Here is a 26,611-nt window from a genome sequence, read left to right as displayed (position 1 = left end):
CCCCTGGAAGAGTTCATAGTTGGCTGGGACATTGCACAACCTGATGTAGGGAAAGTTGTCCCTATGCATGGCAGGGGGATTGGACCTGGATGATCTTCAAGGTCCCTTCCACCCCAAACTGTTCTGTGATAAATGTAATGTAGTGCATCGCCGAGCTTTCTGCTACCAGCTTTATCTGAGTGATATTCCCCACTCACAGACTAGAACTGCTCTTTCTATGAGCTGCAATACCTGATGATCAAGATCAACCAGTTAATTATAGTAGATTCAAAACTAGCTTGATACATTTCTAGTAAGGGGACAAGAAACTGCTAGTTTGAAATACAACTTTATTTTTTTTAATCAATATGCAATCTACAAAATGTTATTACAAGATTATCAGCATGATCTCTTTGCACTTATACTGACAAAAGACCCAAATAAAATTATAGTTTCCATTAGGAGTAACAGCACTGCTTCAGAGTTATCAAAATTACTGCTAAGAACTACTAACTGCAGCAGTTAGTTACTGTGTTAAGTAACAAAAAGACAAATAAATGCAAAATAGAAGTATGGACACCAATACCGCAGCAAAGTCTGCCAGGTAAAATAAACACAACCAAAATAACATGTGAAAACATGTGTTCAGATGTAAAATACTTTTAGACAATTAATACGGAATCTGGAGGAAAACAAAGCAAGGAGCATAAGGACAACAGTGGCTTGGTATCAAGCTCAATGGAGTGTATCATCATTCTCATTTCTCAAGAGTTTCTACCCAGGGGCAACAGAACCATTGTTCCCAATCTCTGCAAAGCTTCAGCTGTGGCATCCAGTAACACCTCTTTTCTTACCCTTTGTGCTCTCTTCCGGTTGGAATAAACAGGCATTGCAAGTTTCTTACTTACTGACATAAAAAATCATCTACAGACAATTACCACTATTCCTTTCTTCTTCTTTTTTTTTTTTTTTTTTTTTTTGCCTGTCTTTTATTCTTAGGGACTTTGATGCAGATCCCATTTTACCAGTTAAAAGACCTCCACTGACTTCAATGGGAGTTTGAATCCAAAATTACATCAAGTACCATTTACCTGGAGTAATACAATTAGTACGAGAAAGATGAATGCAAAGATAAAGTTTGTCGGTTTCAGCCAACACTTTGTAAGTAAGGCAAACACTCTATAAAAATAGTTGTTCTCATTGATTTCTGTTTTAAATATAAAATCTCCCAAACCCTGCTGGTCCTTTGTGAAGGAAACACAGATAACATCTAAACACTGCCCTGAAGTAAATGTTAGTGAAATGTCAGCATCTTAAGTGACCCAGGCAGTTGGATGCATTTCAGTGACTGCAGGCGCTCGCTGCGGGAAGCAGAGATCGGACACGTGTGAAACCTGGGTCCTCACATGATGCCAACACCTCATGGGTTATTTAAAGCTCCAGTCCTTCTGCTAGCTGGACACTGCTTATGCATCACAACAGCTTATAGCAACTGTTCCTCATCTCCATTGCCCTTCCCAAAATTACAATTAGACTACTTGTAGCTGAGATTTCTAAAGAATTCAGAGTCCATATGTTTACTCAGTATCAGCTGCTGTAATATTCATGGAAAATGTTAGCATTGAGTCTTAAAATTAAGAATATTTGGTCAGTAAGTTATGCTCAAGACAACACAGAAGAAAGGAAAAGCCTGGTTATTTCTGGTTTGGCATGTTGCAATATAATAGGAAGTTAGAATTTGATGGCGGGGGAAAAAGTCAGACAACCCAAATTTTCTTTCATTAAACTGCAGCCTATTTTTAAATATTCTGACATCAAGGCATATGAACATCAGTGTGAAACTGAACAGGGCAATTATTCAATCTTAGGCTGCACTAATTGTCAAGTTTAAACTGAAAGCCACGTATTGAGCAAAGTAACTTTCTTTCAGTGTAGCAGTATTTCTGTGGAGTTAATTCCCTGTTATCCTGATCCAGTTCTGATTAATGTTAATCACGAGTCTTGCAAGCCTCAAATGAAAATCCAGGGGTTTGCAACACAGATAAAGCCGTAGCTTGACTTTTTTATGCTTTTGAGTAAGTCTGAATGATCATTTGCACCATAACACCTTAATACAACTAGAGTTAATACAGCTCTCTAGGAGGAATAGTGACTTGTAAGGTGGTCATTCTTTATTTAAGCCACTCACTGCAAACAGTAGCTTGTATCTTGAAGGGTCAACACTACACAGGCCCCTTAAACACATCCTGAGACACAGCAGACGCCTGAGAGCACAACAGCAGCCACAGCTTCTGCAGGACCTGTAACACCACAGGTACCCAATGCCCAGGAGGTGAGTGCTGTGAATGGAGATCCTAAGATGAAAGAGAGATGGAATGGAGATATTCAGGTTCCTCCTTCTTAAAAACAGAAAAATAGGGGCCAGCTGGGTGGGACAGGCTTTGGAGAGCAACCACAGTTAATAGGTTTACTGAATTAGCTGTTTAATGCCAATCAAAACAAGTCAGCCCCAGACAAAGGTGACTGCAGGTAATTGCAATGCATATTTTGCTTCCTCTACCTCACTGAGCAAAGAGGTTAATAAATATTGTAGCTGTAGTGGACAACCATGGACTTCAGCAAACTGCAGAGCTTACCATGTCACCAAGTATAAACACTTTGCCCTGGTGGCAACGCTGTGCCCCTTAGTTCAGCTGAGCAGAATATAAACCAAAATTAATTATTAATAAAACACACCAAACATGACTAGAAGGTGCTAATGGCTTCTCAAGTCAAAACACAGACAGAGGAAGCAACAGCTGAGACATATTTGGATCACTATTATAGTCCAACGCTTGCTTAGATTTATAACAATATAATCTGCTAATAAAAAGGGATATATAGAGAAGCCCAAGTACCGTAATAGTCTATTTGGGGTTTTGGCAATGCACTACCCATAAAAAACCTGCCCTCAGGACTTACTATAGAATCTATTACCCATTTCATTCTCAGCTTCTGGGTGGGGGGAAAAGTTTATTGTGATTAACTAGGTTCATATTATGGTCTTCTGTTTCCTCAGACTGGTAATTTTCTCTGTGTATATCCCACATATTTCTACTTTTGGGGAATACCATTTATGTGTATTTTTACACAGTGTTCATATAAACAGTTACAAGCTGTACAAAATATAAAGTGAGGCAGTGCATTCCTATATTTTTGTTCTCCACTAATTTTAGTTTGAAGTAAGGCTAATTTTAAGAAAACTGCAGGCATGCCCCCCCCCCCCAAAAAAAAAAGGGGTATCATGAGCATTTTTTAAATTTATCATATTGTTTCAGACATGGAATTACAGCCTGCAGAAAATGGCAAAGGGGATAATGGTTGAAGGGAAGTATTAGAACATTTCCCTAAAGGCCAATTGTTTGTTGAAAACACAATTAACACATTGACATTAGTGATTAGTAGCTCAGGCTGCCTGATGAAGCATCACAGCTTCATGTCTCTTGTGACAGTCCATTCCTGCATTATTTCCCCATGGAAAACGCCTTTAGAGCCAGGAGCATGAAAACTTTCCATGCATGTCTTAAAAGTTACACAAAGCCACAGCTCCTGCAGTTTCCATACCAACATCTGGAACTTGCATCCTAGAGGAGACACAGAGCAAACAGCAGCAACCAGTCTTTTCTCCAGCTTGTGGGGGGAAGCCTCCTCTGGTGTAAATTCTCCAAGGCTATCAGATGAAATGGCCCTGGACTGATTTACACTCACTGAGAATCCACCCCTTACCTCACTTCCTGCAGCAGTGAAAAGAAACTGTCTAATGCTGGCACAGAAACTTCAATCACATCTGCCATATGGGTTTTTTTGCCCAAGAGATTACTTTGAGTGAACCTGAAAAGTGCTGAGGAGGGGACAGTTGCAGCCACAGAAGAATAAAGAGTATTATTGCAGAGGATGCTTTTTCCCAATGAAATCACCCAATTTCCCACTCATTAATTAAGGCTCTTGTTGAGAATATTACTTGGACTTGTTCTGCTCACATACATCAAGGGGAGCCAAAACATGAGGGACTTTAGTTTTCAAACAGCACTAAAAATGTAATTGGTCCTTCTGAACCTTACACAGGTGCTGATAGATCATGAGCACTCTGGAAGTTTTTATTACCAAATATGACATGTCCAAGTGACATGAACCTTTTGAGTAGTGCCATTAGGTTTCAATAGGGAGAATGAGATCATTCCCCAGTCACAGATACACAGCAGGAAAACAATACATTAGAATCAGTCAGTGAAGTGCTCACATCCTGCTGCTCTGACAAGGAGACCTTACTCATACCAGGACTCCCATGACAGGAAGTTTATTTGAATGCAAGCCAGTCCAATGAGTACTGATTTGCAGACTCAAACCCATAAGCACTAAAAAAAAAAATCCAATGACCGTGTTTACCCTAAACTAGGTCACTGCGCTTCTTCTAACAATAGAATTTCCTATGTAAATTGATTCCTACTAATATCCTATGACGGTGCCTCCTGTCCTCTTTCATTGCATTAGGCAGTTGCCAGCCTTATCTGGGTCTTCTCCATCAAGCCTAATCCACTTCTTTTCAATTTCAACCTGCAGGTAGAAAACAAAAAAACAGCAGGCAGAATTAACAAATAATTGGACACGGAAAGTGTGAACTGCAGCAACAGCATGAAAAAAAGCTTTGACACAAAATCAAAATATTTCCAGACCCAACAGATTTCAAAACCACTACTCCCAAAAATAGCTCAAATGAGGAAAAAAAAAAAAACAGCTTCATTCACAGTTCTATTTTTCAGTCTTGTCTTTGATCAGGCAAGGAATTATTATTTAATGATTCTTTTGCTCAAAGTCATTATCAAAAGTACATGCAAGATATGTCTCAAATACAAAGCATATTTGCTTTTCAAATACTGTTTGGGGGAACAGGGAGGGAGAAGAGGAGGAAAATATGGAAAGCATAGCTCTGAGAATACCTGGCAATTGTAAAAAGCTTTCTGAACCACGTGTTTCTGGGGCTGCAGATCGCTCTCTATGCCCAGGGACTTCACTTCTGTTCCTGAGGCACAGGTGTCATGAACAACAAACTGGACAGTAGCAAATGGGTACCAGTCAGATGGTATCTCCTGGTCTGATCCCAGTTCCAGTTTGTAAGACAAGCTGTGTGGATGATCCAAACCTTGGGAAAGGAAAAGAAAACCACCACACCATTAGCAAATTACCTTTTCTTTGTTTAGGTTCATCTCCTAGCAAGAGAGCACAGCTTTACCTTTTATAAACACAGAGCTGTTGTTTGATACAAGGTTATTCTATCTATAATATTTTGCTATTTGGGCATAAAGTGGCCCCTTGTTCATTTTCTGTCTGCTTCAGCACACTTGTCACAGTCATTGCAATTTTACAAATCAATTTGCACAAGATTTACCAGATCCTTTCAGCTTCTCATTGAGAGGATATTACAAATGTAGGGCTTTGTTGCTAAATTCAAACTATTTGATGGAATCTCTGTTTTCCCTTAAAAATGCATTTCTTACTCTGACAGAAAAATAAAAACTGGAAGGCCCCAGTATAGTCAAGGCAGAGATGCTACCCTGTGTGCAATAACCCCCTTTCCAGAGTTCTGTGCTGTAGAAACTTTACTGCAGTGCTTATTTCAAGCACTACAGCTATCTAGTGTACCATCATTTATTACACTATGTCCACAGCAGGAAGATAAAGGTGCAGCTCAGAGCTCTGCTCAAACAAGATACATCCCACCCGCCAGGATAAAGGCTATGTGGAGTCCCTGTCTACTTTGGAAAAGAATACACCCCATTTCTTCTTAAAAAAAAAAAAAAAAAAAAAAAAAAAAAGTACTGCTAAAATAACTGTGATGTTATAAAGCAGAGCCATTAAGGATTTGTGCAGCATATTCTGAATTACTTTAATCATCCTAGGGATGATCCTAAGGATCACTTGCTTCAGCATTTCTTACATGTGGCAATGATAAGGGCAAGCACTTCTCCTGGCGCACAGGAACACAGGGTGAAAGCCTGCTTCCCAAAGCAACTGGAGTCAGCAGACTGACTGTGTGTGTGAAAGCAGGATAATACAAGTTAATATAATGAAAAGAATCCTCTCCAATTTCTTCAGGGCAAAACGTAGCAATTCTGCATTTCTCCTTCTCTCCAGGATTTTAATCATCAGCATAGACAACTAACTATGCTTTGGCTGCAGGCAGGGAAAAAAATTTTAAAAAGGAGAAAGGATTGCCTGTATTTTGTCAAAGGCAAGCCTGGCAGTGTATATTTGGTTTTCATCCATTACACTGAATGGAATCTCAAAGTTCAGGAAAAAAATGTCCCATTCTTTATGCACTGACTTCCTCCAGAGACAGGAATCAATTCCGTACCAGAATGAAGGAAATACTGAAGATGGAGTTAACATTAACTGAGCTTTATCCATCCCCTGGGGAAAATCATGCTAATATTCCACATCCACAGGCTCACAGGCATTTTGTAAGGCAAAAATAAATAAAAAAGCTGCATCTCCATTGCTCCTAGGAGCCTTGGGCTGGGCGCCTGTCTGTGCTGCAGGTTTGCCCTGTAACGTTACACAGACCTCTGGGCACACCTCAGGAGAGGATCCTGCAAGGATCCACTGAAGCACAAAGATCCCCACTTTGCAAGGAGTGCCATGCCAGGGCCATGCAGCATATGGCTGAAGTCCCAGGACAATAACACAAAACACAGAGACAAGTACAACTGTAACATCAGGGACTTTATTATGGAAATAGAGGAGGGAACAAAGTCAGAAATAAGGATTACAGCCACCTGCCAATGTCTTCAGAATGAAACTGGAGCACAGAACAAGCGTGAGGAGGAGATGGTGTTTCATCACTGATGTACCCAGGGACAGTCAGATCTCTGCACCTCCGTGATGTGAGCCTTGTCCATGATCTGCTGCTGGTCACCTCTTGCTGTGTCCAAGGCCATTTCTGCTGCACTAACACTCTCTTGGTCCTCAGTCCCTCTTCCAGACTGCCTGGACATGGTGGAATGAGTCTCTGTTGATGTGGACCTCCCCATCCTTGACTCCTCCATCATCCTAGCAACAGGACACCGCCAGGAACATCCTGTTCCAGAGCCACACTGCAAGATGTCATCCCATCTGAACTGTGCTCCTTTTGGCTCCCAGGACCTGCTCCCCTTTCCCATGGTGGTGCCAGGATGCAGGTTGGCAACACGCTTACTTGGCCTGCTCTTTGTGCTGTTTCCTGGGTTGGGCTGCACAGACTGCACAGTGCCAGCCACAAGTGAAGCTTCCTGGGGAGGACAGCAGGAATTGCAGCACCATGATGGCATGGCATGTCTTTGCCAGGGAAAAGGCCAAGTCCTCTGGGGCTGTGGTTAATCAAGGATCTGGGGAAGAAGGATTTGCTGCTTGTAGTTAATTTGTGGTAGAAGGCAACCAGCATACATCTAAGGGCTTTTGGAGATCACATTTAGAATCTCCTTCGGGTTTCTGGAGGGGGAGGCTTATGAAGAAACAAATAGCAGTGGGAATTGTCTAGCAAATTATTTTGTCTTCTGAGAAATGGAATCCAGAAAAAAATCACTGCTTGGGATTTTCCTGGGCAGATATCGGATGGTAAATGTTGGATAACCGATGTCCACTTGAGTGCAGGCACAGATGAGCCAGACCTCTTGTGCTGTTGCTGAAGGGTTTCCCTGCTAGACATGGCATAGTTGTGATTCAGGACCATCCAAAGAAACCTCTGGGTTTATATTCCAGCTGACTGACAGCCATGAGGTGGTCTTGGTGTTGGGATGCAGGTGAATTCTGGGGTGCTTCCTTTTCCTAAGATGGTAACCTGCAAAGGCAGAGACAACAGGTTTGGGATTTGGATAGGGATAATGCCTTGGGTCCTCTGGAGCAGATTCCATTGGACCTTTTTGCCTATTCCAAAAAAACAGAGTTCCCCCAGCCCTGTCTCTTGTACCAACACCAATGTCAAAGGGAAGTACTCACCCCTTCACTCGTGGAAATGTTCTGCCACTGCTGGGCTGTGCTGGGAGCGTAGAGCAACTTCTTCCCATCGGCTGTCAGACGACAAAGTGACTGACCAGCATTTTGGAAGACTCTGAACATCCCCTCAGTTTTCACCTAAAACTGAGAAGTTCTTTTCATCTCTGCTCCATGAAACCATTGCTTCCCAGGCCTTGTGTCACACTGGAGTTAGAAGAAGAAAGAAGGGCTGTGTGTAGAAGATCCTTTTGCAAAAGAAACTGTAATGCTGAAAAAGCCAGGTGCTGGCCAGAAGGAGAGAAAAGGTGGTGCTGTAGAAAGACAGGTGGGTTGGAGCAGACACAGTGTGCTAAGGTGGCATATTCAAAGCCCTGACATATTCAAGATGACATAGTCAAGCCCAGCTATCCAAAATGTGGCCCATCAGGCACTGTCGACACATGACCACCTGGACTGATGAAATCAAACCACTCCTGAGAGACAACCAGAAAAATCTGGGGAGATTAGTGAGCTTTTACTATCTAACTCATGAGACAGAAACCCTGCAGTTCAGGTGTCTATGCAACTTATTAAGACTTTGTGAATTGAGAGATTTTAGTCTGCCCTAATCTGAAAATCTGGCTCTTGCTTCCTAAAAGTATTCCAGACTCTTGCTTTCTGTCTCCAAGGAATACCAATGAAAAAGCCAAAACAAACAAATAAAGACCAGTAAAACTATGAAACTAGATCCAAATATCATTTAGAATTCATACTGCGTTTCAAAAGCAATTAATAATCCAGCTTTGCACTTATTAACACATTTTGGCCCTTTTTCACCTGTGTAAGTAGCATTCAAGCAACCTTGATCTGAGAAAAGCTCATGAAGCAAAGCAATTTAAGCCAAAATAATGTACTGGTTATCTTCGTTATATAACAATTCTATTTTTGCGAAAATAGGTCCAGTTCTAAAACTCTTACTTTGAACATGAAAACATAAACAATTACTAAGGACAGATTTACAGACGTTAGGGTTGTCCTGCAGCTGTGTCTGAATGGGTCCATTTCTCTGAGCTGCTGGGAGATGTGCATAGGGTACAGAGGAGTGGGACAGTACCACCGCCAAGCACCAGCTCACTGTGGTGCCAGCGCCAGAAGGAGGTGGCTGGGCAGGGATGGAGCCCACCTGACAAAGCCATGGCTTTGAGTCTCCACCCGGGCAGTTTAGAAAATAAGAAAAGCAGCACCTAGTGGTTCCTGGGAACCACATCACCTCCCACAGCAGAGTCCAAGCACAGATGCAGTAACAAGGCTGCCAGCAGCCACAACCTCCTCAAGCTCCAATTTGCTGTCTTGTTTAGTACCTGCTTCCTCAGTGGCTCCCTGATGCAAAATGAGATAAGAAATAATCAGCTGAAGAACTGTTGCTTTACACAATGGCTCAAGGATGGAGGTGTCCTAGCAGGAAAAATCACAGGGCTCAAATTTACACAGCAAGTGATTAAAGCACAGTGCTTTGCAGTTTAGTCTCTCCCTTGCTCCCTGGGAACTCCCTGGGAAGCAGCTGACACAGCTTCTCCACTGCAAAGTCTGGCCCCAGTACTGTGCTAAAATCATAACATGTTCAGCATTTCCTTACATTAAGCCCCAGTTTCACAAACAGACTCAATTTGCAGAAATTTCACTGGATCAGCCCTTCAAAGCTTTTTTCCTTTCTTTTCTTTTTTTTTTTTAATAATGTTAAAATTCTGACTCCAAATCTATATATCTGAATAGGCAAAGGCAGCTTTTAAAAGTCTGGTGTTTCTTGCAGCTCCTACTGACTTCATTTGGCCAGCACTTTTCCAGGAAAACACTTCAGTGGAATCCAGTGGATATTAACATATTTCAATGTCTATAAATGGAGCCACAATGTAACTGTAAGCAACCTTTCCTTCTCCCTTCCTTTTTTTTTTTTTTATTTTTTTTATTTTAAGAAGCCTGGGACAAAGGCTTTTTGAAAGCAAAACCCTCAGCATATTTTTCTGCCTGCAGTAAACACATTATGAAAGTTTACATATTTCTATTAGTTTGACTGTCTCCAGACTTTTGGCACGCTCTGGGACAACTCTATTTTTAAACTCTTAACTGTGTACAGAGCACTTGATATAGAGGTTTAAAATTTGACTGGGCAGTATTACTACCAAAATGTTTTTTCAAACACACGAACATTTCGCACAGACAAATGATTCTGCAGATCTCAGCTAGAGGAATTATTCAAATGTCAGAAGTTTAGGCTACTGGTAGAAAATAATGTAGAGCTATGGAATGCCTCAAAAAAAACCCAGTTCCTCCTTTCAAATAACTTAAATCTGAAGTTAATTGTGCACATCAAATCTTCAGGTGAGAGAACTGTAGGAAATTCGGAAGACTTACAATATTCTTTAAAATTGCCTAAACTGCTGACTTGATTTTACAGAAGCCAATCTACATTAAATAGCAAAGAATACTAAAAGCTACCCAAACAGTCCTGTAAGCCTTGGGAAAACACATGGGTCACAGCAATACGGTGCAAATCTCTGAAACCTGGAGCACAGGACAGGGATTTTGAAGACCTGAAGAATCTTCTTCTGCCTTCTCATTCTCCTGCATCTCTCCACCACTCCTCTGCCCTCCCTGTTCATTTTTCAGTCTCCTCAGCCCATGCCCTTCACTTCCCTCTCTCTGTCATTGCTCTTCCACCACCATTAGTCCTGGCTTAGTAGTAGAATGCCTAAAACCGGGACTTAAGAAGGTAAAATCTTTTCTGGACATTTTAAAGAGGCAGTTAGCCCAGACAGGATAGTACAAGACTAGGACAATCCATATGTTAGTAACATACACTTACCCCCTTTTTCAAAAGTACAGATTTTACAGATATTTTACTTTAAATGCTTTAACAGGTGCCCTTGTCTTACACAGATTCCCCAAAGCCTCAGGTACACATAATGCAAAGGATCAAGCAAAGGATCAAATGCCTTCACTCTACAGAATTTGAAGCAGGATACTGTATCCCTCAAGAATTTTTATGCCTTTAGAAAAGTACTATATGTCTCTAGAAAGGTACTGGTAATATGACTAAAAATTGGAATTTTGAACCCAAATATTTATATTTTTCTTCTTCAAAAAGTCCTATTTTCTTCTTTAAATTAAAGTAAATTAACTACTTCCAGGTGTGCAATTAAAAACATAACTGTTTCTACTGCTACAAGTTTTCAGTGAGGTACCACCACCAGAAAGAAATGGGAATAAAGTGGGAGGCATTTTTTGTCAGTGCAGTTATTGCCATGAATGGACAATCTCAATGCACAAACCCATGAAAGAGGTAATAGAAACCAGCCTTTGTGAAAGCACAGCACTTCCTACAGCAAATTTAACCACAGCACCTTCTAGTTCTGTATCATACCTTCCATTTCTTAAATTATGCTAGAAAGCCAAGACCCAGCAGTGACAATACCACTTCTTCTATTTGCTGTGTGATATTTGGTTAATAAGTCATTTTACCAACTTCTGCTTCCCACCCCACCCATTGCCCAGCTGGTACATGGGAAGCATAAACCCTTCCCTCAGTCTTACTACTACAGACTTGAGGTTTACTTAGAAAGATCAGTTCTGCTTCCATGATACCACACACTTGAAATGACTGACAGTACACTTGCCTCCATCAAATGAATTACGAAAACATGGTGTAAAGAAATTGATAAGTCTGTAACCTCTTTTTTTCTAAAACATTATTCTGGCTTCTACCTACAGCATCCCACAGATAAAAACCCAAACCACGACAGCTGATGGAGGTACACAAACATAAACCCAGTGATGGCACACACCCAAACCCATAGCACAGATTATTTACTTGAATTTTTATCTGGAAGCCTGTCAATCTTCCACACCACGGCCCTGTAGGCACTCTCGTATTTTGCTGTTCCAACCGAGACTTGGATTACGGGATCAGATTCAACCTCATGCAAAGCCCCAAGGCATGCTCTCCTATTCATTTTCGCTTTTAGGGACTTCTGCCTTTGGAGGTTCATGGTCCAAAGTGCTTTGATCCACTGTGTGGGAACAGGAAAGCGTATCATAACATTTTCACAGTATTTCACAGAGGGTAAACGTGTCGGGATCTGAGCAGGTGAGGACATGTTTATGAAAGCCTGAAGTTCAATGTACGCCCCCTGAACCACCACTGCAGCCTTCACAGAAAAGGGAAGGTCTTGCCCATTGTAGCGTGTCCTGAAACGCATCAGTTCCAGCCTGCAGGCGTCCAGGGGTGTAAACTTAATAATCCGTGACTGCTCAAATTCCTGTGCTTTGACACAGTTATGGAAATGGCAGTCCAGAATATCGATCCACTTCTTCTCCGGCTCCTTCTCAAAGTAACGCTCGTCCCTCTTCTGGAGCTCCAGGTCGTTCAGGGTTAGAAAACACTCGGCACCGCCGTTCACGAAACACAGGCAGTAAATGTGTGTGATGACTGCACTTTCTACGAGTTTTCCTTCTGCCTTAGTGACTTTCCCCCAAAAGTTATCCACTATTTCCAGAGTCATTTCTTGCTCTTCATAATTCCTCTTTTGTCTGGAAACAGTAGGAAGTTTCATGAGCTCCTCCTCGACCGTCATGAGGAAATCGGTGAAGTCGTTATAATCGGTGGTGCCCAGCTTCAACATCTGCTCCACCTCTGGCTCATGGATCACCTCTACTTTGGGGTGGTACCTTCTCTTCTCTGTGTAAGACACGCACTCGATCTTCACAGTGTGGATTTTTCCTGAGACACTGTAGCTCTCCAGTTTGGGTTCGGACAGCTTGCACTGTGGCTGCAGCTGGAATTCCTTGAAAGGTTTCTCCAGGCCCTTTTCGTAATACATCTGCAACACCCCTCCAGGCAGGACGCTCAGGTAAATGGGGCCCCACTGCCGAGATGACATCATGTTCTTCTTCTCAGGAATCCTCAGCATGAATGGCCACCCATCTGATTTCTGGCTTCTGAAAAGGCTGTGTGGGATGGTGGGGGAGAGCTTGTGCCACGCGTGGGTGCTGGAGATAGGTGGGTTATCCACAGCCTCACTGCTGTCAGCTTGTAGGTGTTCAAGCCTCTCACAGATGTAACTGAAGGAGCCCTGGTTAAGGCTTTTCTGATCATGACATGTTTCTTTGTCTCTACGATGAGACCCACTCCTGTCAAGCACTTTGTCCTTCCTCTGCATGCTGGCATTAGCTGGTGACATGCTGAGGGAGCACCCTTCCTTCCAAAAAGGACTGGAAAAAGCACAGTCACTGTGGAAGTACGGGAAGTGTCCTGGAGCCAGCTCCTCGCAGCTTTCTGGCGGGTTAGGACTTCCTTCATCTGCTGATTTGGAGACCAAAGTCTTACCTGGATGGTCATTAGGTGAGGGGTTCAAAGGAAGGCTGCTTGCTTTCTGCAAGGCGAGGGATGAGCAAATCCCAGGGGATGGAGAAGGGTTAGCATTTGTTGTCCATTCAGGGATGGGGTAAAGCATGTGAATCCCAGACTTTGGAATGCAGGGGTTTCCCGGGTAGTCCCTGGTAGGTGTAGTAAGTGGAGAATTGCTGGGGGGTCCAGGACTTAGGTAGAAATCAACTACAGGAGATGAGAGCGGAGTGCTGCCTGTAGAGGATGACCGACTTGAAGACTCATGAACACTGCACAGGTTGAGCTTAAGGCCATTTGGTTTGGAGCTACTCTGATTGTCAGCCAATTTCTGAGGTGACTGGAAGAGAGGCTCATCATCAAAGGTGACCCAATTTGCTGGATTTGGGGAACACATCTTGTAGGAAAAACTCGAGGCACTTGCACAACGCATCACCCGCAAGCCATCTATGAAGAAACAACAAACATGATTGAAATCAAACTCAAATCACACAAAGCTCAAATGTGCAAGCAGTTCACAAATCTAGTGTATTTTGTTTTACAGGTATAATCTGAGATAGCTGTGTAGAAACTGTAAAACTGTAAACTGTAGAAACTGATAAACAGCCCGTGAATCCCCACTGCTCTCCCAGGCTGGGGACTGAAGGGAGTTCTAAGCTCTACGAGCTGTTCAGAGCATCTGATGTACAGAGCCTCTCAATCAGAGAGAGCAGAATGCCCCACAGCAATACAGGACGGCTTGAATAACACTTTCAGCTTCATTATATACAACATAATACTATACAGCTTATGCATCATTTCAAATATGGACAGAGATTTTTCCATATCAGGCATCTGCTCTGGGTAAGGTTTCCCCTCCTTCCCAGCATTTTACTAAGAATGGTACAGCTGTTTCCAAAAATAGAATCAGGAGGGAGAGAAGGGATTATTTTTTTGATGAAAAGCTGTAGCAGCTCAGTGCTGATGGCAAAGGTACACATGCTGCTGTCATCAGGGCAAAAACCTGGATGCCTGCCAGACCTGGGCAGGAATCCCTTTACATCAGTTCCTTCAACCCAGGCTTCAACCCACTCTTGGAGACTGGACATGTTATAAGGAAGCATTGGAAAAGCATTAAACTTTTAAACAAGAAATTAGCCCTAAGGATGAGCAGCACATTCCTGCTGAGGAGTAGACTGCAAGCCTCCACTGCAGACAAAATGCTGATGAAACACAAGTCAAGGCCAAGTAACAACACTCACATCTGCCAAGCACTGAATTGGCTGGTGGCCTGGAAAAAGGACAGGTCTTTAAACCAATTAATAAACTACACTTCATCAAACAAAGTGTCTTTGGTAAAGGGCTCAGCTGGATGTCCTCTGAGCAGGACTGCAACCAGTAAATCATTAATCTTGCCTTCGTGGTTCTAAATTGTGCGCTGAAATTTAAATGCTCGTTGCATCCCTATGCAAGGCATGTTGCCCTCAAAGTTTTTCCTCCCCACTGCTCCTGCCTGATGAGGGAGTGAGCAAAAAATTGCCAATGCCTGAGGAAAAATGGAGCACAATGAAACAGCAGGGGGGCACATATAAACATCGCTCATTTGATAGAAAGTTACTCTTGTTCTGTCAGAACACATCCACGTTTGCCTGAAAGCACAAGGAAGGCAGAGTTCACATAGACAAAAACCACCTGCATGTACATTACTCCGTTAATTAAGGTCAGCTAATGATGACTTAGAGCTATTGCCCTTGATGCACAGAGAGCCACAGTCAGGCTGTGTAATTGCACAGCACTACAGAATCACATAACCATAAAAGCCATTCTTTATCTGTAACACGTAGAGAACAGTTCACTTCTAGACGTGCTACAGTTCAGCCAAGTGAAACTTGTGCTACAAGTCTTTATTTTTTCATTACTCCATTATTTCTGGGGCAGTTTGTAGCCAGTAAGAAAGCGCCATAAACTGTGGCACAATCTGCTTACTCTGAGGCTGACCAACAGAGAGCTCTCAACAGAGAGGGACTCTGGTCCTTCATTAGTTTTTGAACTCTCGACCTTTTTGTTCAGGAAAATATTTGCACTATGCTAGTTATTTTATAAGCACTCTAATCACCACTTACAGAAAGAGAGAGAGAAAAGGAGCCAACAAGTACAAATTACTATCATAGCTCAGACACACACAACTACCAGTGTGTCCTTCACCCACACAATCACTTCATCATAAAGCGCAGCAATGGAAAGAAAAATCACAGCTATTTGGTCTCTGACTTGGTCATCATTTTTTCCTCCCATATCACACCCTTCTCCTCCTCTCCCTCTGGTTGCCACCATGGCTCTTTCAGCATTAATTATTTCTAGAGCTGAAGTTTCAAAGTTTTCAGCCCTTGTTTCAAAGCCTCATTTGTTAAGAGCAGCTAATGTGATGCTGACTCGGGGTGTGGCTTTTTCCTGGAACAGCTGGGACACTGGGGCAGCCTGGTAGACAAGAGAACATAAGGAAACAGACTCAAAGGCTGCCGTTAAAAACTCCTCTGGCATTTACAAGAGATAAGGGATGGCCAGAGAGACAAAAAAAAACACGGTATGGATGAGAGAGAAGCCTTTCTCTGCAGAGGGGCTCTGGCGATGCTGCCACAACCCTCCAGTGTGACCACAGCCATGCTCAAGGGGCAAATCACACACCACTGAGATGCACCAATGGAAAAGAAATCATAAAATCGGGTGTTTACAATAAAGAGTACATTTGCAGACTGTTTCCCTTTCTTGTTAGCAATGGAATTTTTCAGTGTCCTTTATTGTTCCCAGATGTTCGGGGGTTTTTTCCCCCCAAGGTCTGTTACTATTCCCTTTTTAAAATGCCATGTTGCAGATTATTTGGCAGGGGTTTTTTTCCCATTACAAAACATTACAAAACAAAAAGATGTTTGAACTCCACCTGCCAAACATTTGACTTCAGTCAGTAAGTGTCAATGAAGAAAACCAGTTTCCCAGATGGAAAAAGGGGGAAAAAACCACTTTCCTCTGCAGTCACAATGCCCTCGGTGTACCTGTCAGAGGCTGCAGCTTTCATGTCTTGTTGCTGTTGCAGTTACATGAGAGTTTTTTAAAAGAAAAAAAAAGATGCTGATGATAGTAAAAACACACAGGCAACAAGTGTTGAAATAGATAGTGGTTCCACTACTGTTGCTCATTGATTCCCAAAAGTGACTGCTAGGAATGGAGGAAAAAAGCCCAAATGGATTTTTACAAGCTGATTGGATAATGTCATGCTAATTAAAGGAAAAGCAACCTCTTGTGTGTTAAGGATAGCACCACTCATCTAGTATTTAAAAAAAAAAAAAAACAGTCTTATGCTGCTTTACATCACTTGTTCTCTGATTCTTTTATATCTGCACAAAGAAATAAAATAATGCTTTCAATTTCTATTCTGTCCTAAACCATGCTCCAAATTCCTTCCTATGAACTGGGACATTTTTCCTTGAAATCAAACTAAAATTCAGGATAGATGTGTTTTGCCTCCAAAAAGCAAATGTCCCCCATGGGACCCACATAAATGCAACCCAAATGCTTTGGGCAAAAGGAAAATGATACAAGATACCATTGATCACACATGTTATGTGGCCTGTGACATTTAAATTACAAGCACGTGTGGTATCTTGTTCAGATAGGAGGCAGGAAATACCATTTTTAGAATATCGGAATACCATTTTTAGAAAAAAAGCTGGCTGAAATAACAGTTGATCCTAGGTGCATTAATTCCAGTGAACCCAAAAGTTGCAATTCATTTCCATTCATCCTCTTCTGCCTGAAAACAATCTTCCCATTTATCAGATTAACACACTCCCTCAGCATTTAATGAGCAGTCGTTGCAGCGTAATTTCTTCATTTTAATACCTTGAGGATGGAAAGAAGAGAAATCCTATCCTATTACTGAGAGATTTCATAGGCTGTAGCTATCACTGGGTCCTTTGTTGCTTCAGAAATCCCAGATCAAATCTGCAGCAGAAACACGGCTCAACTTCCATGCCTTGCTGGGGGATATTATTACCTCTTCCTACACTGAGCACTAATAATAACTCCCTACTCACTCTAAGGTGCATCCCAAGGTATTGGCTTTGGCACTTTTAATCCAGATGCACCTGGGTCCTCAGCGAGCTGAGGTTGCTGACGTGTCATCAGCAATGTCCCCACCACGCCGTGACAGCACGGCCTCCTGTCCCCTCCTTCCCAGCAGCAGCACTGAACCAGCACAGGGCACGACTGGACCCCCTGCACATCTCCCTCTCAGGGGTCTTCCCTAAAATTTGGCACCAATTAAAACCCTCAAGCATGTCCCCTTACGTTCAAACATAAAGGTCCTCTTTTAAAATATTGGAAAAGCGTGGGGTCAGCTAAAGAGGAACATCAAGGAAACAGCTCCCTTCCACAAAGCATAAAGCAAGTAAATGCAGTGTTTAATAGACAGTACTCACACTCCCAACACACAGAAAAGCATAATTTTATACATACATTCCTTATTGCCTCTCTAGCTCCAGAGGCCATTGCAGCTCCAGAACTGTTAAGCTACACATCCTGTAAACAAATTCCCCTTGTAACACCCAAGCACATACCTTATGAGTGCCACTTGCTCAGCTGGGCAAACACCAGCCTCATTACTTGCTCCAAGCTCAAAAAAAAACCCCCCAGATTCATCTACATACAGTGTGACAAAAGAATTAAATAACCCCTTCCAAATAAGCTGAGCTCTTCACATGAGCTGCTCTGTTTGTGGACAGTGCCTGGCCATTTTTATTTCCACCCTTCCAGAAAAACTATGGACCCCATACACCACTACAAGCCAGTTTTATGTCCAGGAGCAAGGCTGTCTGTTGCACACAGGCCATATAGAAATTTAATGCAAAGCAATGCTGTGGTGAAGCTGCCCCACAACCACACCATGAGTTGTTGCTGTTCTTTCTACAAACACCCAATTCTACAATTCTTCAAGCATTTTGCTGCAGAGTGCAATAGTCTCGCAGGGAAGTACAAACTTTCTGCAGTTTAAGCAATAAAGCACATATGGTATATAAAATGCCCTAAATGTTTCTAAGCCCTTGTGATATCCAAGTTAAACATGGCAGATTTATCTCTGTGTTTTACAGCCATATTCTTTGTGTCACTGCTTTGGTTATTACTTAACTCTAAAAAAAAGAAAAAAAAACCAAACTTGAAGCACAGCTTCTACATAAAATACTGCTTGATTTATGATGATTTGCCTCAAATTTTACTTTGATACTACATGTGGCTGTACTTCTATTTAACTCTGCTTTTTCTATCCTAGATACACATAAAAAAATGTATCCAGTCTATATGTCTGAAATAAACATAAACAAAAGCCACAACTGATGAGAAATAGGAATTTCTTGGCATTTTCTTGGATTTGGGATATGGATTAAGCCTCCCACTGCATTACTCATTTTAGAAAATAAGGAACTGGTGTAATAGTCAAAAATACACCGACTTCAAAGTGCAATGTGACCTTTTATTTACATTGCTCACTCTCTGGGGCATAGGCACAGCTGGGAGAAGTTCAGAGCTTGCAGCTAATCTGTTTAATTTGGAATTCCTTACTCTTGGCCCCGAGAGCTGGAGGAATTAAAGCTTTCAGCTTTTGACAGTGTGCTCGTCCCCAGAGCAAAGGCAGGCCCAGCTCTTGCAAACACCTCTCGCTGCTGCTTGTTCCTGCCTGAAGGCACAAGCCTGAAAAGATTGACATTTTTAAGGGTATCAACACAACCCACCACAATTCCCAAGCACAGACAACACCCACTTTCTTTGATAGAGAAAAGGGTTGGGCAGAGGCTCTCTAGTGAGGATGATGTCACAGGGTTTGGGGTGTGGGGGACTCCCCACCACGAGGTCAGGGACCAATGGTGACAACAGTGGTGGTCCCTGCACACCGGGAGAGCATCTGGGATGCAGCCAGGGAGCAATCCCACAGGCACTGCACGATGGAGGCCTGAGGAAATTCCAACTGCTCTTCCTCTTCATGCTTTAAAAGGCTGTCAGCTGATATGAGATTCACACCAGAGGAAAAACCTATGGGACACTCCCAAATGGAGAATGAAAGAAAAGCAGCCACAGTCACATCTCTGGTAGCTGTTCAAGCCTGCTCAGCTGTGTCTGAAGTGCATCCTCCCCAAAAAAGCAGCTCTCCTTACTGACAAGAAGAGGAGGTTGGATGGTGAGGATCTTCCCCTGGATGTGAAAATTTAGCACAGCTACTCACAACAATTCCCATCTTTGCCATGGATAATCACTCAAACCTCAGCTGTTACATACTGTAAAAAAACTCCTTTTCATGTGCAGATCCATTCTGGGAGTCCTTCCCTAGCACTCAGATGTGAAGTCATTCCAAAGCTGCCTCGAAAAGACAACAAAACCTCATGCATGACTGATCTGGTGTGTAACACCATCAGCTTCAGCCACTCTTCCCATACACAGCGAGCCGTGATTCCCACACCCTCCCTCACCCCGCTCCAGCAGTCTCATCACCACGGGTGAGTCACATCAGCTTTGTCCTTCCCTGTTTTCTTAGTGGGGAGCAGGAATCAAGGCAGAAAAGCCTAGAGACATTTTACTGGAAGTGTCTCTACGATTTGATGGAGACAAACCAAAGGTATTGCCTAAAGAGATCGAGAGATTTTTGCAAATCACAGCCGCACAGCCACCTGGGATCTGCACCCTCATTCCTCTCAAGGAGTTTTTTGCAGAGCTTGTTCTCAGGAACATAACTTTCAGAATGAGATAACATAAACTAAATAGAATAACCTAAAACTAATAATTTGAAAGTATTTTTTAAAAAGGAAACTAAAAGAGAGGCCCAGTGTAAGTGCCATCGGGAAAGACACTGGAATGCAGACCTGAAGCTGCAAAAAGCAGCAGAGGTCCTCTCACCCCACAGGCCACCTCTCTCACCAGGGGGGAGCTGCAAGGTTTCTTTCAGCAGGTCCTGCACTATCTGCTGTGACTCAGCCCGTGTCCAGACACCTCACAGAACACACCTACCAGTGACTACAACAGCGTGGAGAAAGAAGTCAGTCTAAAATCAGCCTCCAGCTATGAAACATCCAAGGCTCACAAGGCTTGCAACAAGCACTTTCTAACATAAAAAACAGTTTTCCCAAGCCACAGCTGCATGTAACTATTTTGTTTCAGGGAGATGAAATAACATCTTACATCACACCACAAACTGCATAATTCTGGTACATAAAGAAGAGCCACGGGTACACTTAGAACCTGACAGTTTTTCCTTTTAACATAACCAAAGTGATAAAAACCACATTTGTCTCTGGCATATCTGTAAGAATAGCAAACAACAGAACCCAACAAGAATCTGAGCATCTTTCTTTAGTACATCAGTTCTGACTTCTCAGTCAGTTCCTGCAGATGACACCCAGCAGAGTTCCATCCCAGCATTTTCCTGTTTTCTGGGCAGATTCCCCACCTCAGGAGGTGACAGACTGTCCCAGGTGTCACTAACACACATCTAGCAGCCCCTGGTTCTGTGCATCTTTGGCCTCCAGGCTGGGAACAGAGGAGGCAGGACAGGATGGACCCCTGCTCATGCCCTGTTTGCTGGCAAATGGGATGGCCAGGAAAACCCTCAGGAAGACACAGTCTGCTATCAAAGACAGTAGGAACACTTTTACTAGCTCAAATTAGAACTGGATTAAATCCTGAGAACCACAAAATGGTTCTCTATGTTTTAGTGAATATCTTTAACAGAAGAAAGCTCGTTTCTCCTAGGAGAAATAACAAAAAGCCTGATGAAATCAATATTAACTACTCAGAGCTTTTATTCTCTTCCTTTCTGGATATCACAGTGCCTTCTAAAACACATCGCTTGTGTGCAAGAGGTGACTGCAAAGTGTGATGCAAGACATGATTGCATCTTCTCAAAGCAAAACAGTTACACATAGCAATGTATTGTGAAAACTTCATTTTTTTATGTTAAAAAGTGCTCACTGCAAACCTGTGACCTTTAAAAACTTTTTTAGCTGGAGGCTGGTTTTTGATCTGTGCTGTTGAACTTAATTTCTTCCCATTATCTGCATAGACAAGATAGGTAAATCATATTTAATTCACTCCACTGTGCTCCTGTCAGATGTACACCTCCCACAGGGCCCACTCACATTTAGCTCCCTGGGCTAGTCCTGCTTCATCCTCTGAAGCACACTCTTCTTCAGCATCACCACAACCATGGCACAGCTCACACTCCAAAGACACATTTTGGAGAGCCAGGGGACAGTAGGGATTCATGTAAACTGTTTATTGACACCAGCTGTCATTTTACTGTACAGAAGGTTTGTTGGGTTCCTTTAATACTAAAAAAAAAAATGCTCTGGCATAGAAGAGACAGGAAAATAAATCTATTTTTATTTGCAGTACTTCTGCAGGTCACTAAGTTAATGGAATGTTACTGCATCTACTGAAGCAATATTTTAACTGTGTTTAGGAAACATGTTATTATTAGGAAAGCATGCACATCCCACAGAAGTGCTCTGGTCACAGCAGCTCTGCACAGGGCTCTGGGAAGTACTTTAACATCCCAAAACTCTCCTTCTCTTCTCCCCCTGGGCAGAGACAGAGACCTATAATGGACTAAGAAGCAGCAGAAATGCAGTTATGGGTGGCTGTTCCACTTCTGTAATAGCAACAGCTTTTCTTTTTTTTTCTATTTTTTTTTTTTTCTAGGATTAAGCAGCTCTCTGGATTGAAAAAAAAAAAAAAAAAAAAAAAAAAGCCTGAGTACTTTGGCACACAGATCACATATCAAAATATGAAGCTGGCTGTGGACAGAAAGAAGTTTAAGTCTGGTCCTCTGGTAGTGTTTGCAGTGTCCAAGGGAAGGGAGGGATGAAATGCCCCAAAGAATACACAGCACAGAGGAGCACTTCAAAACTCTTGCCACCAATCTCAGAGTGAGTAATAAAAGGTAGGGAATCTGACAGAAATACTGTATTTAGGAAAATCACTGAGCAGCCTAACAGTCCCTTTTTTTTTTTTTTTTTTACTTTAGTTTTAGTTCTGAGTCAGTTTTTTATATCTGCCCTTAAAACTGCCTCATGCTTTAGTGCCCAACAAACACACGGCAATACCTCCCTGGAGTATAACCCATGACATAAGATTTGTAGAGGTCTTCTAAACATGAAAAGTACTGTCTGACAGCTGCCAGGAACATTTTCTGACAGAATAGCTCTCACCTGATCTGAGATACTCCCCTTCTCCCTGATTAAATCCTTGTTTATTTGGATACAAGTACTTTTAATAGCAACTGAAGACAGTCGTGTCAGAAAGTGTAATTCATAACACAGACACCAAAAAAAGCCTCATTTGTGTTCCTCTCCAAAAGCCTTTTAAGACAGACACGTGGGCAGCCTGCTTTTCTGAGACGTCAGCTAATATTTATACCAATCAAAACCAGAAGAAAAGGAGTGGCGGACTAGAGGGATCTTGTTTACCCAAACACAAAGCCAAACACTGCCCAGGAATGTGCATCTCTGTTTTCATCCTGGAGTTCATGTCCACACACAGATTAACTTACAGACCTACATTAACTTGCTATTCAGAGATCATCAACAAGCTGGGCCATTAAGTTTACAAACCCCAATAACTTTTGAAGTGATAGAAAATAACACTTACTGCATATTCATGAGGGAGAAGGAAAACAATCAAAGCCGAGCATGAAGCAAGGACCTGATACCTGCCTTGGGGCAGGTTTTGCCAGGGGTGTAATTTACAGCTCCAGCACCAGATAAATACAATCTCTCACACTCCCTGTTGTACAAATTCCTCTTAAGCTCAGCCACAGCTGGTTACAGAGCACAGTGCTCAGTTCTCCTCCACTCGCACACAGAGGCAAGGAGGCAGCTGATCTTTCCTGGCCGCATTTTCTCCCGTTGCACAAATCAGGCAACATAAACTGCTCTCTTCAGCTACTGCTTTTTCTCCTTTCACAGCTACGGAAGAGTCTCAGTCCCCAGACAGGGCAAAGCGAGTTAACACCAAAACGAACAGTTCATGTTTAAAAGCCTCGGGCTCCAAAACTTCTGTTCCCTCCTCCCCAGTCAGTCATTACCACTCTCCCAAAATAAAGCTAAGTCCTGTTTGCAGAGAAATCAGTCAGGGTTTCTCCACTTCACAGACAAAACACGGGGGAAGCATGGAATTGTGTAACTTTCGCTTGGGTCTGGAGAACAGCTTAGTCAGCAGTTTTCTCAGCACCCTTGTTTCCCACAAATATCAGAACAGCTACACCTTTAAAAAAACCCTTACTGGAAAGCCCCACTTTCCGTGAGCACTTACCTAAAGCCAGAAAGGGAACATTTTCTACTCTTTTTTTGGTTTTTTGTTTTTTCTCATTTACACTATCCTTGAAACTCCATCCTGCACCAGGGGCACGTATGGTCAGTGCAGTTCGAGCATGCCAGCCCTGTGCAGCGCATCCTCTGCATCCGCTCCGGGGGTTTTCCCAAAGCCCTGCGCCCCGGCTGGATTTATGGGAGAGATTCCTGCAGCCACGCTTCCCAACACCGTGACCCTACGTGCATACTTTAACATCATCAGCCGAACCACTACGAAAACATGAGAAAGGCTCCAGGAATTCAATTCACTTCGAGTATTAAAGAAAAACACTCCTCGCTTGCCCCAGTCTCCTCCCTAACAAGGCAGAAGTCATGGGAATGCGATCCCGTAGGATGCCCGGCACACACAAACCCTCCCGATTTCCGCCGCGATTTAAAGCCCCGGGTGCCCCTGGGCAAAACCATCTCCTTTTCACCACTTCTACTGGAAAAGAAGAGCAAAGGAAGAGGGGAAAGGGGAAAGGGGAAAGGGGAAAGGGGAAAGGAGAAAGGGGAAAGGGGAAAGGGGAGAGGAGAGGAGAGGAGAGGAGAGGAGAGGAGAGGAGAGGAGAGGAGAAGAGAGGAGAGGAGAGGAGAGGAGAGGAAAGGAAAGGAAAGGAAAGGAAAGGAAAGGAAAGGAAAGGAAAGGAAAGGAAAGGAAAGGAAAGGAAAGGAAAGGAAAGGAAAGGAAAGGAAAGGAAAGGAAAGGAAAGGAAAGGAAAGGAAAGGAAAGGAAAGGAAAGGAAAGGAAAGGAAAGGAAAGGAAGATGGGGAGAAAAAAAAGAAATTAAAAAAAAAAAAAAGGAGCCGCATATTTTTGTTAAATGCATCATGTTCTTACACCAAAACAAAAGAGCCCCATCCGCCGGCCCGTTCCAAGGCAGAACTTCGTGGCTGCGCCTCAACTACCGGGAAAATTCCACTTCGGACGGAGTCCCCCCCGTGCCCCGCTGCTGTGGCCCGGCTGTCCCGGGGCAGAGCCGCTCGCCGCCCGCTCCTCACCCGCTCCGGTCCCGCCGCGGCGCCGCCAGGGCCCGCCCGCCGCCGGGAGCGCAGCAGCGGCCGGGCCGGGGGCGGCGGCCAGGACAGGCCCCGCCCGGCGCATCCCGCCGGAGCATCCCCCGGGAAAGGCACGGCATCCCCAGCAGCCAGCGCGGGCAAAGCTCCTCCGGGGAGAGGAGATCCTCCGAGGCTGGGGAAATGTCTGAATAACCAACAGGATTGTACAGTTGTGTTACCTGGAAAGTCCCCTCTGATCCATTCTCCTCTGCGTGCACCTAGCAGAGGTGCAGAAGGGCTGCTCCCGAAAGGCCGGAACACGCGGATAGAATGAGGATGGAGAGGGGGAAACCAACTACAAAACCCTTCAGAGCATTCCCAGGGACATGGAGCAGAGCTGCCAGGGACTGCAGACACCCAAATTGCCCATCTGGAAGGCTTTCAAGTAGAAGAGACAGCTCACTTAGAGCAGGGAGCTCTAGTTTCTTGTGCAATCCATCCCAAATTCTTTGTGAAGCATTTTACATCCATTTCAGCTCCACTCCTTTCCAGTGGTTGAAATTTCCCTTGTATTTTAATAAGGAAGGACCTCCTTCTGCAAACTGGTTTCTTTCGTCCCATTTATCTCCTCTGTAAAGTTTTCTTATGTTTTCTGTGAAAATGAAGCAATCCTACCTCTTGGTTTTACGCATGGGAACTACTATTCAGGCTCTGTCTGAATTTGCAATAGAAGTGTGCAGTACAATTTTCCCTACAAATAAATTATTCTGTAAGCTTAACACCACTGCACAAATTGCACTAGGATGAACATTGGCCATTCGTGGTTTAAAAAGTTCTGACTTTGTTTTCTTTTTTTTTTTTTTTTTTTAATCCAGTGCCAAATTTAGCATGGAATTTTTTTCACCATTAATTTAGCATTGCATTAACTTTCAAGCCAGTGAATTGTTACATTCTTCTCTCCTTGAAGGCCTTTTCTGAGCACTGCCAGACTGAGCTCTCCAGGCTGAGGACAGGGCTAGGCAGCTCCACCTGCCTCCTTCATCCCAGCAGGGCAGCCCTGGAAGTGCCAGAACCTCATCTCAACCTCTTCCCTTGGGAATTCCATCCCTGTAAGTCTTCTGCCCTCGAAAACCAGGCCCGGAGTCAAAATTGTATTTCCATAAAAACTTTATTTTCCATAGACAATTCAGTCTTCTGCCTTCTCCCAGGACACACTCAACCTCTTAGCAGAGGGAACCAGTGGATCAATACCTCCTGTTTTGCCAAAATTCCAGGAAACTGGAAATAATTTCCAACATTTTCTACATAGTCCAAAATGAGTCCTTCAAACTCTCATGTACTCCTGCACAACATTCAATGAAACCTTTTTTCCTGTTTAGCTCCCACATTAGCTCTTCCTAATGGTTTTCAAGTGGGGAGGGTATTAATTTCTCATATCTCCTTATCAAAGCATGCATATCTAAAAATAGATCAGATTTTCCTTTGCTGAGGCAAGTGTATACATTTTCAAGACAAGACTATTCTTCTCCAGTAAATTCTGCTATCATTTTCTCTTCCAAAATAATTCAGTGCAATATAAACTCAAGAATCAGAGGAAAAAAACCCGATCATGAGATTTAAAGTTCCTTAAAATAGTTTGACTTTGATGAATTGTATATGCAGAACAAATAACAACTATTAAAAGTTATTTCTACCGTAAATACAATTTGAAGAGCATTTCACATAAAGATACAGTATTATATGTTGCTGGAGGCAGCTATAAAACTCATTCAACCTTTTACAACACTAACAAATTCAGTTTACATTGCTGACTATATTTAAATTGATCTTAACATGATTTGCAGTGTATTGCCTGTTTATGAAATGTTTACTGCCTGTA

At 43.0% G+C, this 26,611-nt stretch overlaps 1 protein-coding gene across 4 annotated transcripts; it reads right to left on the bottom strand.

Moving 5' to 3' along the window:
* Positions 1-936: 936 nt before the first annotated feature.
* Positions 937-24,820, bottom strand: STON1 (stonin 1). 4 transcript variants are annotated; one of them, XR_005256422.1, is made up of 5 exons: positions 24,575-24,820; positions 11,834-13,813; positions 7,990-8,190; positions 6,792-7,831; positions 5,026-5,158 (listed from the first exon to the last, which is right to left on the bottom strand). XR_005256422.1 is itself a non-coding variant. In XM_038132915.1 (4 exons), the coding sequence occupies exons 2-4, from the start codon at positions 13,797-13,799 to the stop codon at positions 4,498-4,500; spliced, it is 2,244 nt and encodes a 747-aa protein (XP_037988843.1). In that variant the 5' UTR covers positions 13,800-13,813; positions 24,575-24,816; the 3' UTR covers positions 937-4,497. The 4 variants fall into 4 exon arrangements, 2 of the variants coding, with proteins under 2 accessions (XP_037988843.1, XP_037988844.1); XM_038132915.1 differs by lacking the exons at positions 6,792-7,831; positions 7,990-8,190 and adding an exon at positions 937-4,572 and having other exon boundaries at positions 4,956-5,158; positions 24,575-24,816; XM_038132916.1 differs by lacking the exons at positions 6,792-7,831; positions 7,990-8,190; positions 24,575-24,820 and adding exons at positions 937-4,572; positions 23,696-24,047 and having other exon boundaries at positions 4,956-5,158.
* Between the last annotated feature and the right edge of the window lie 1,791 nt (positions 24,821-26,611).

This window comes from Motacilla alba, chromosome 3, assembly GCF_015832195.1.
Source record: "Motacilla alba alba isolate MOTALB_02 chromosome 3, Motacilla_alba_V1.0_pri, whole genome shotgun sequence".
Classification (NCBI taxonomy): domain Eukaryota; kingdom Metazoa; phylum Chordata; class Aves; order Passeriformes; family Motacillidae; genus Motacilla; species Motacilla alba.
Note: the sequence above shows the minus strand (reverse complement) of the source record. Positions and strands in the feature narration are given on the sequence as shown.

What these genes read in the sequence shown, in the direction of transcription:
- STON1 (XM_038132915.1), bottom strand. Translation starts at nt 13,799, where the DNA reads ATGCGTTGTGCAAGTGCCTCGAGTTTTTCCTACAAGATGTGTTCCCCA. An exon ending in GCTTCCAGATAAAAATTCAA is followed by an intron (nt 5,159 to 11,833) that starts GTAAATAATCTG and finishes TCCTTTCCCAAG; the next exon opens with GTTTGGATCATCCACACAGC. An exon ending in AAGCTTTTTACAATTGCCAG is followed by an intron (nt 4,573 to 4,955) that starts GTATTCTCAGAG and finishes TTCTACCTGCAG; the next exon opens with GTTGAAATTGAAAAGAAGTG.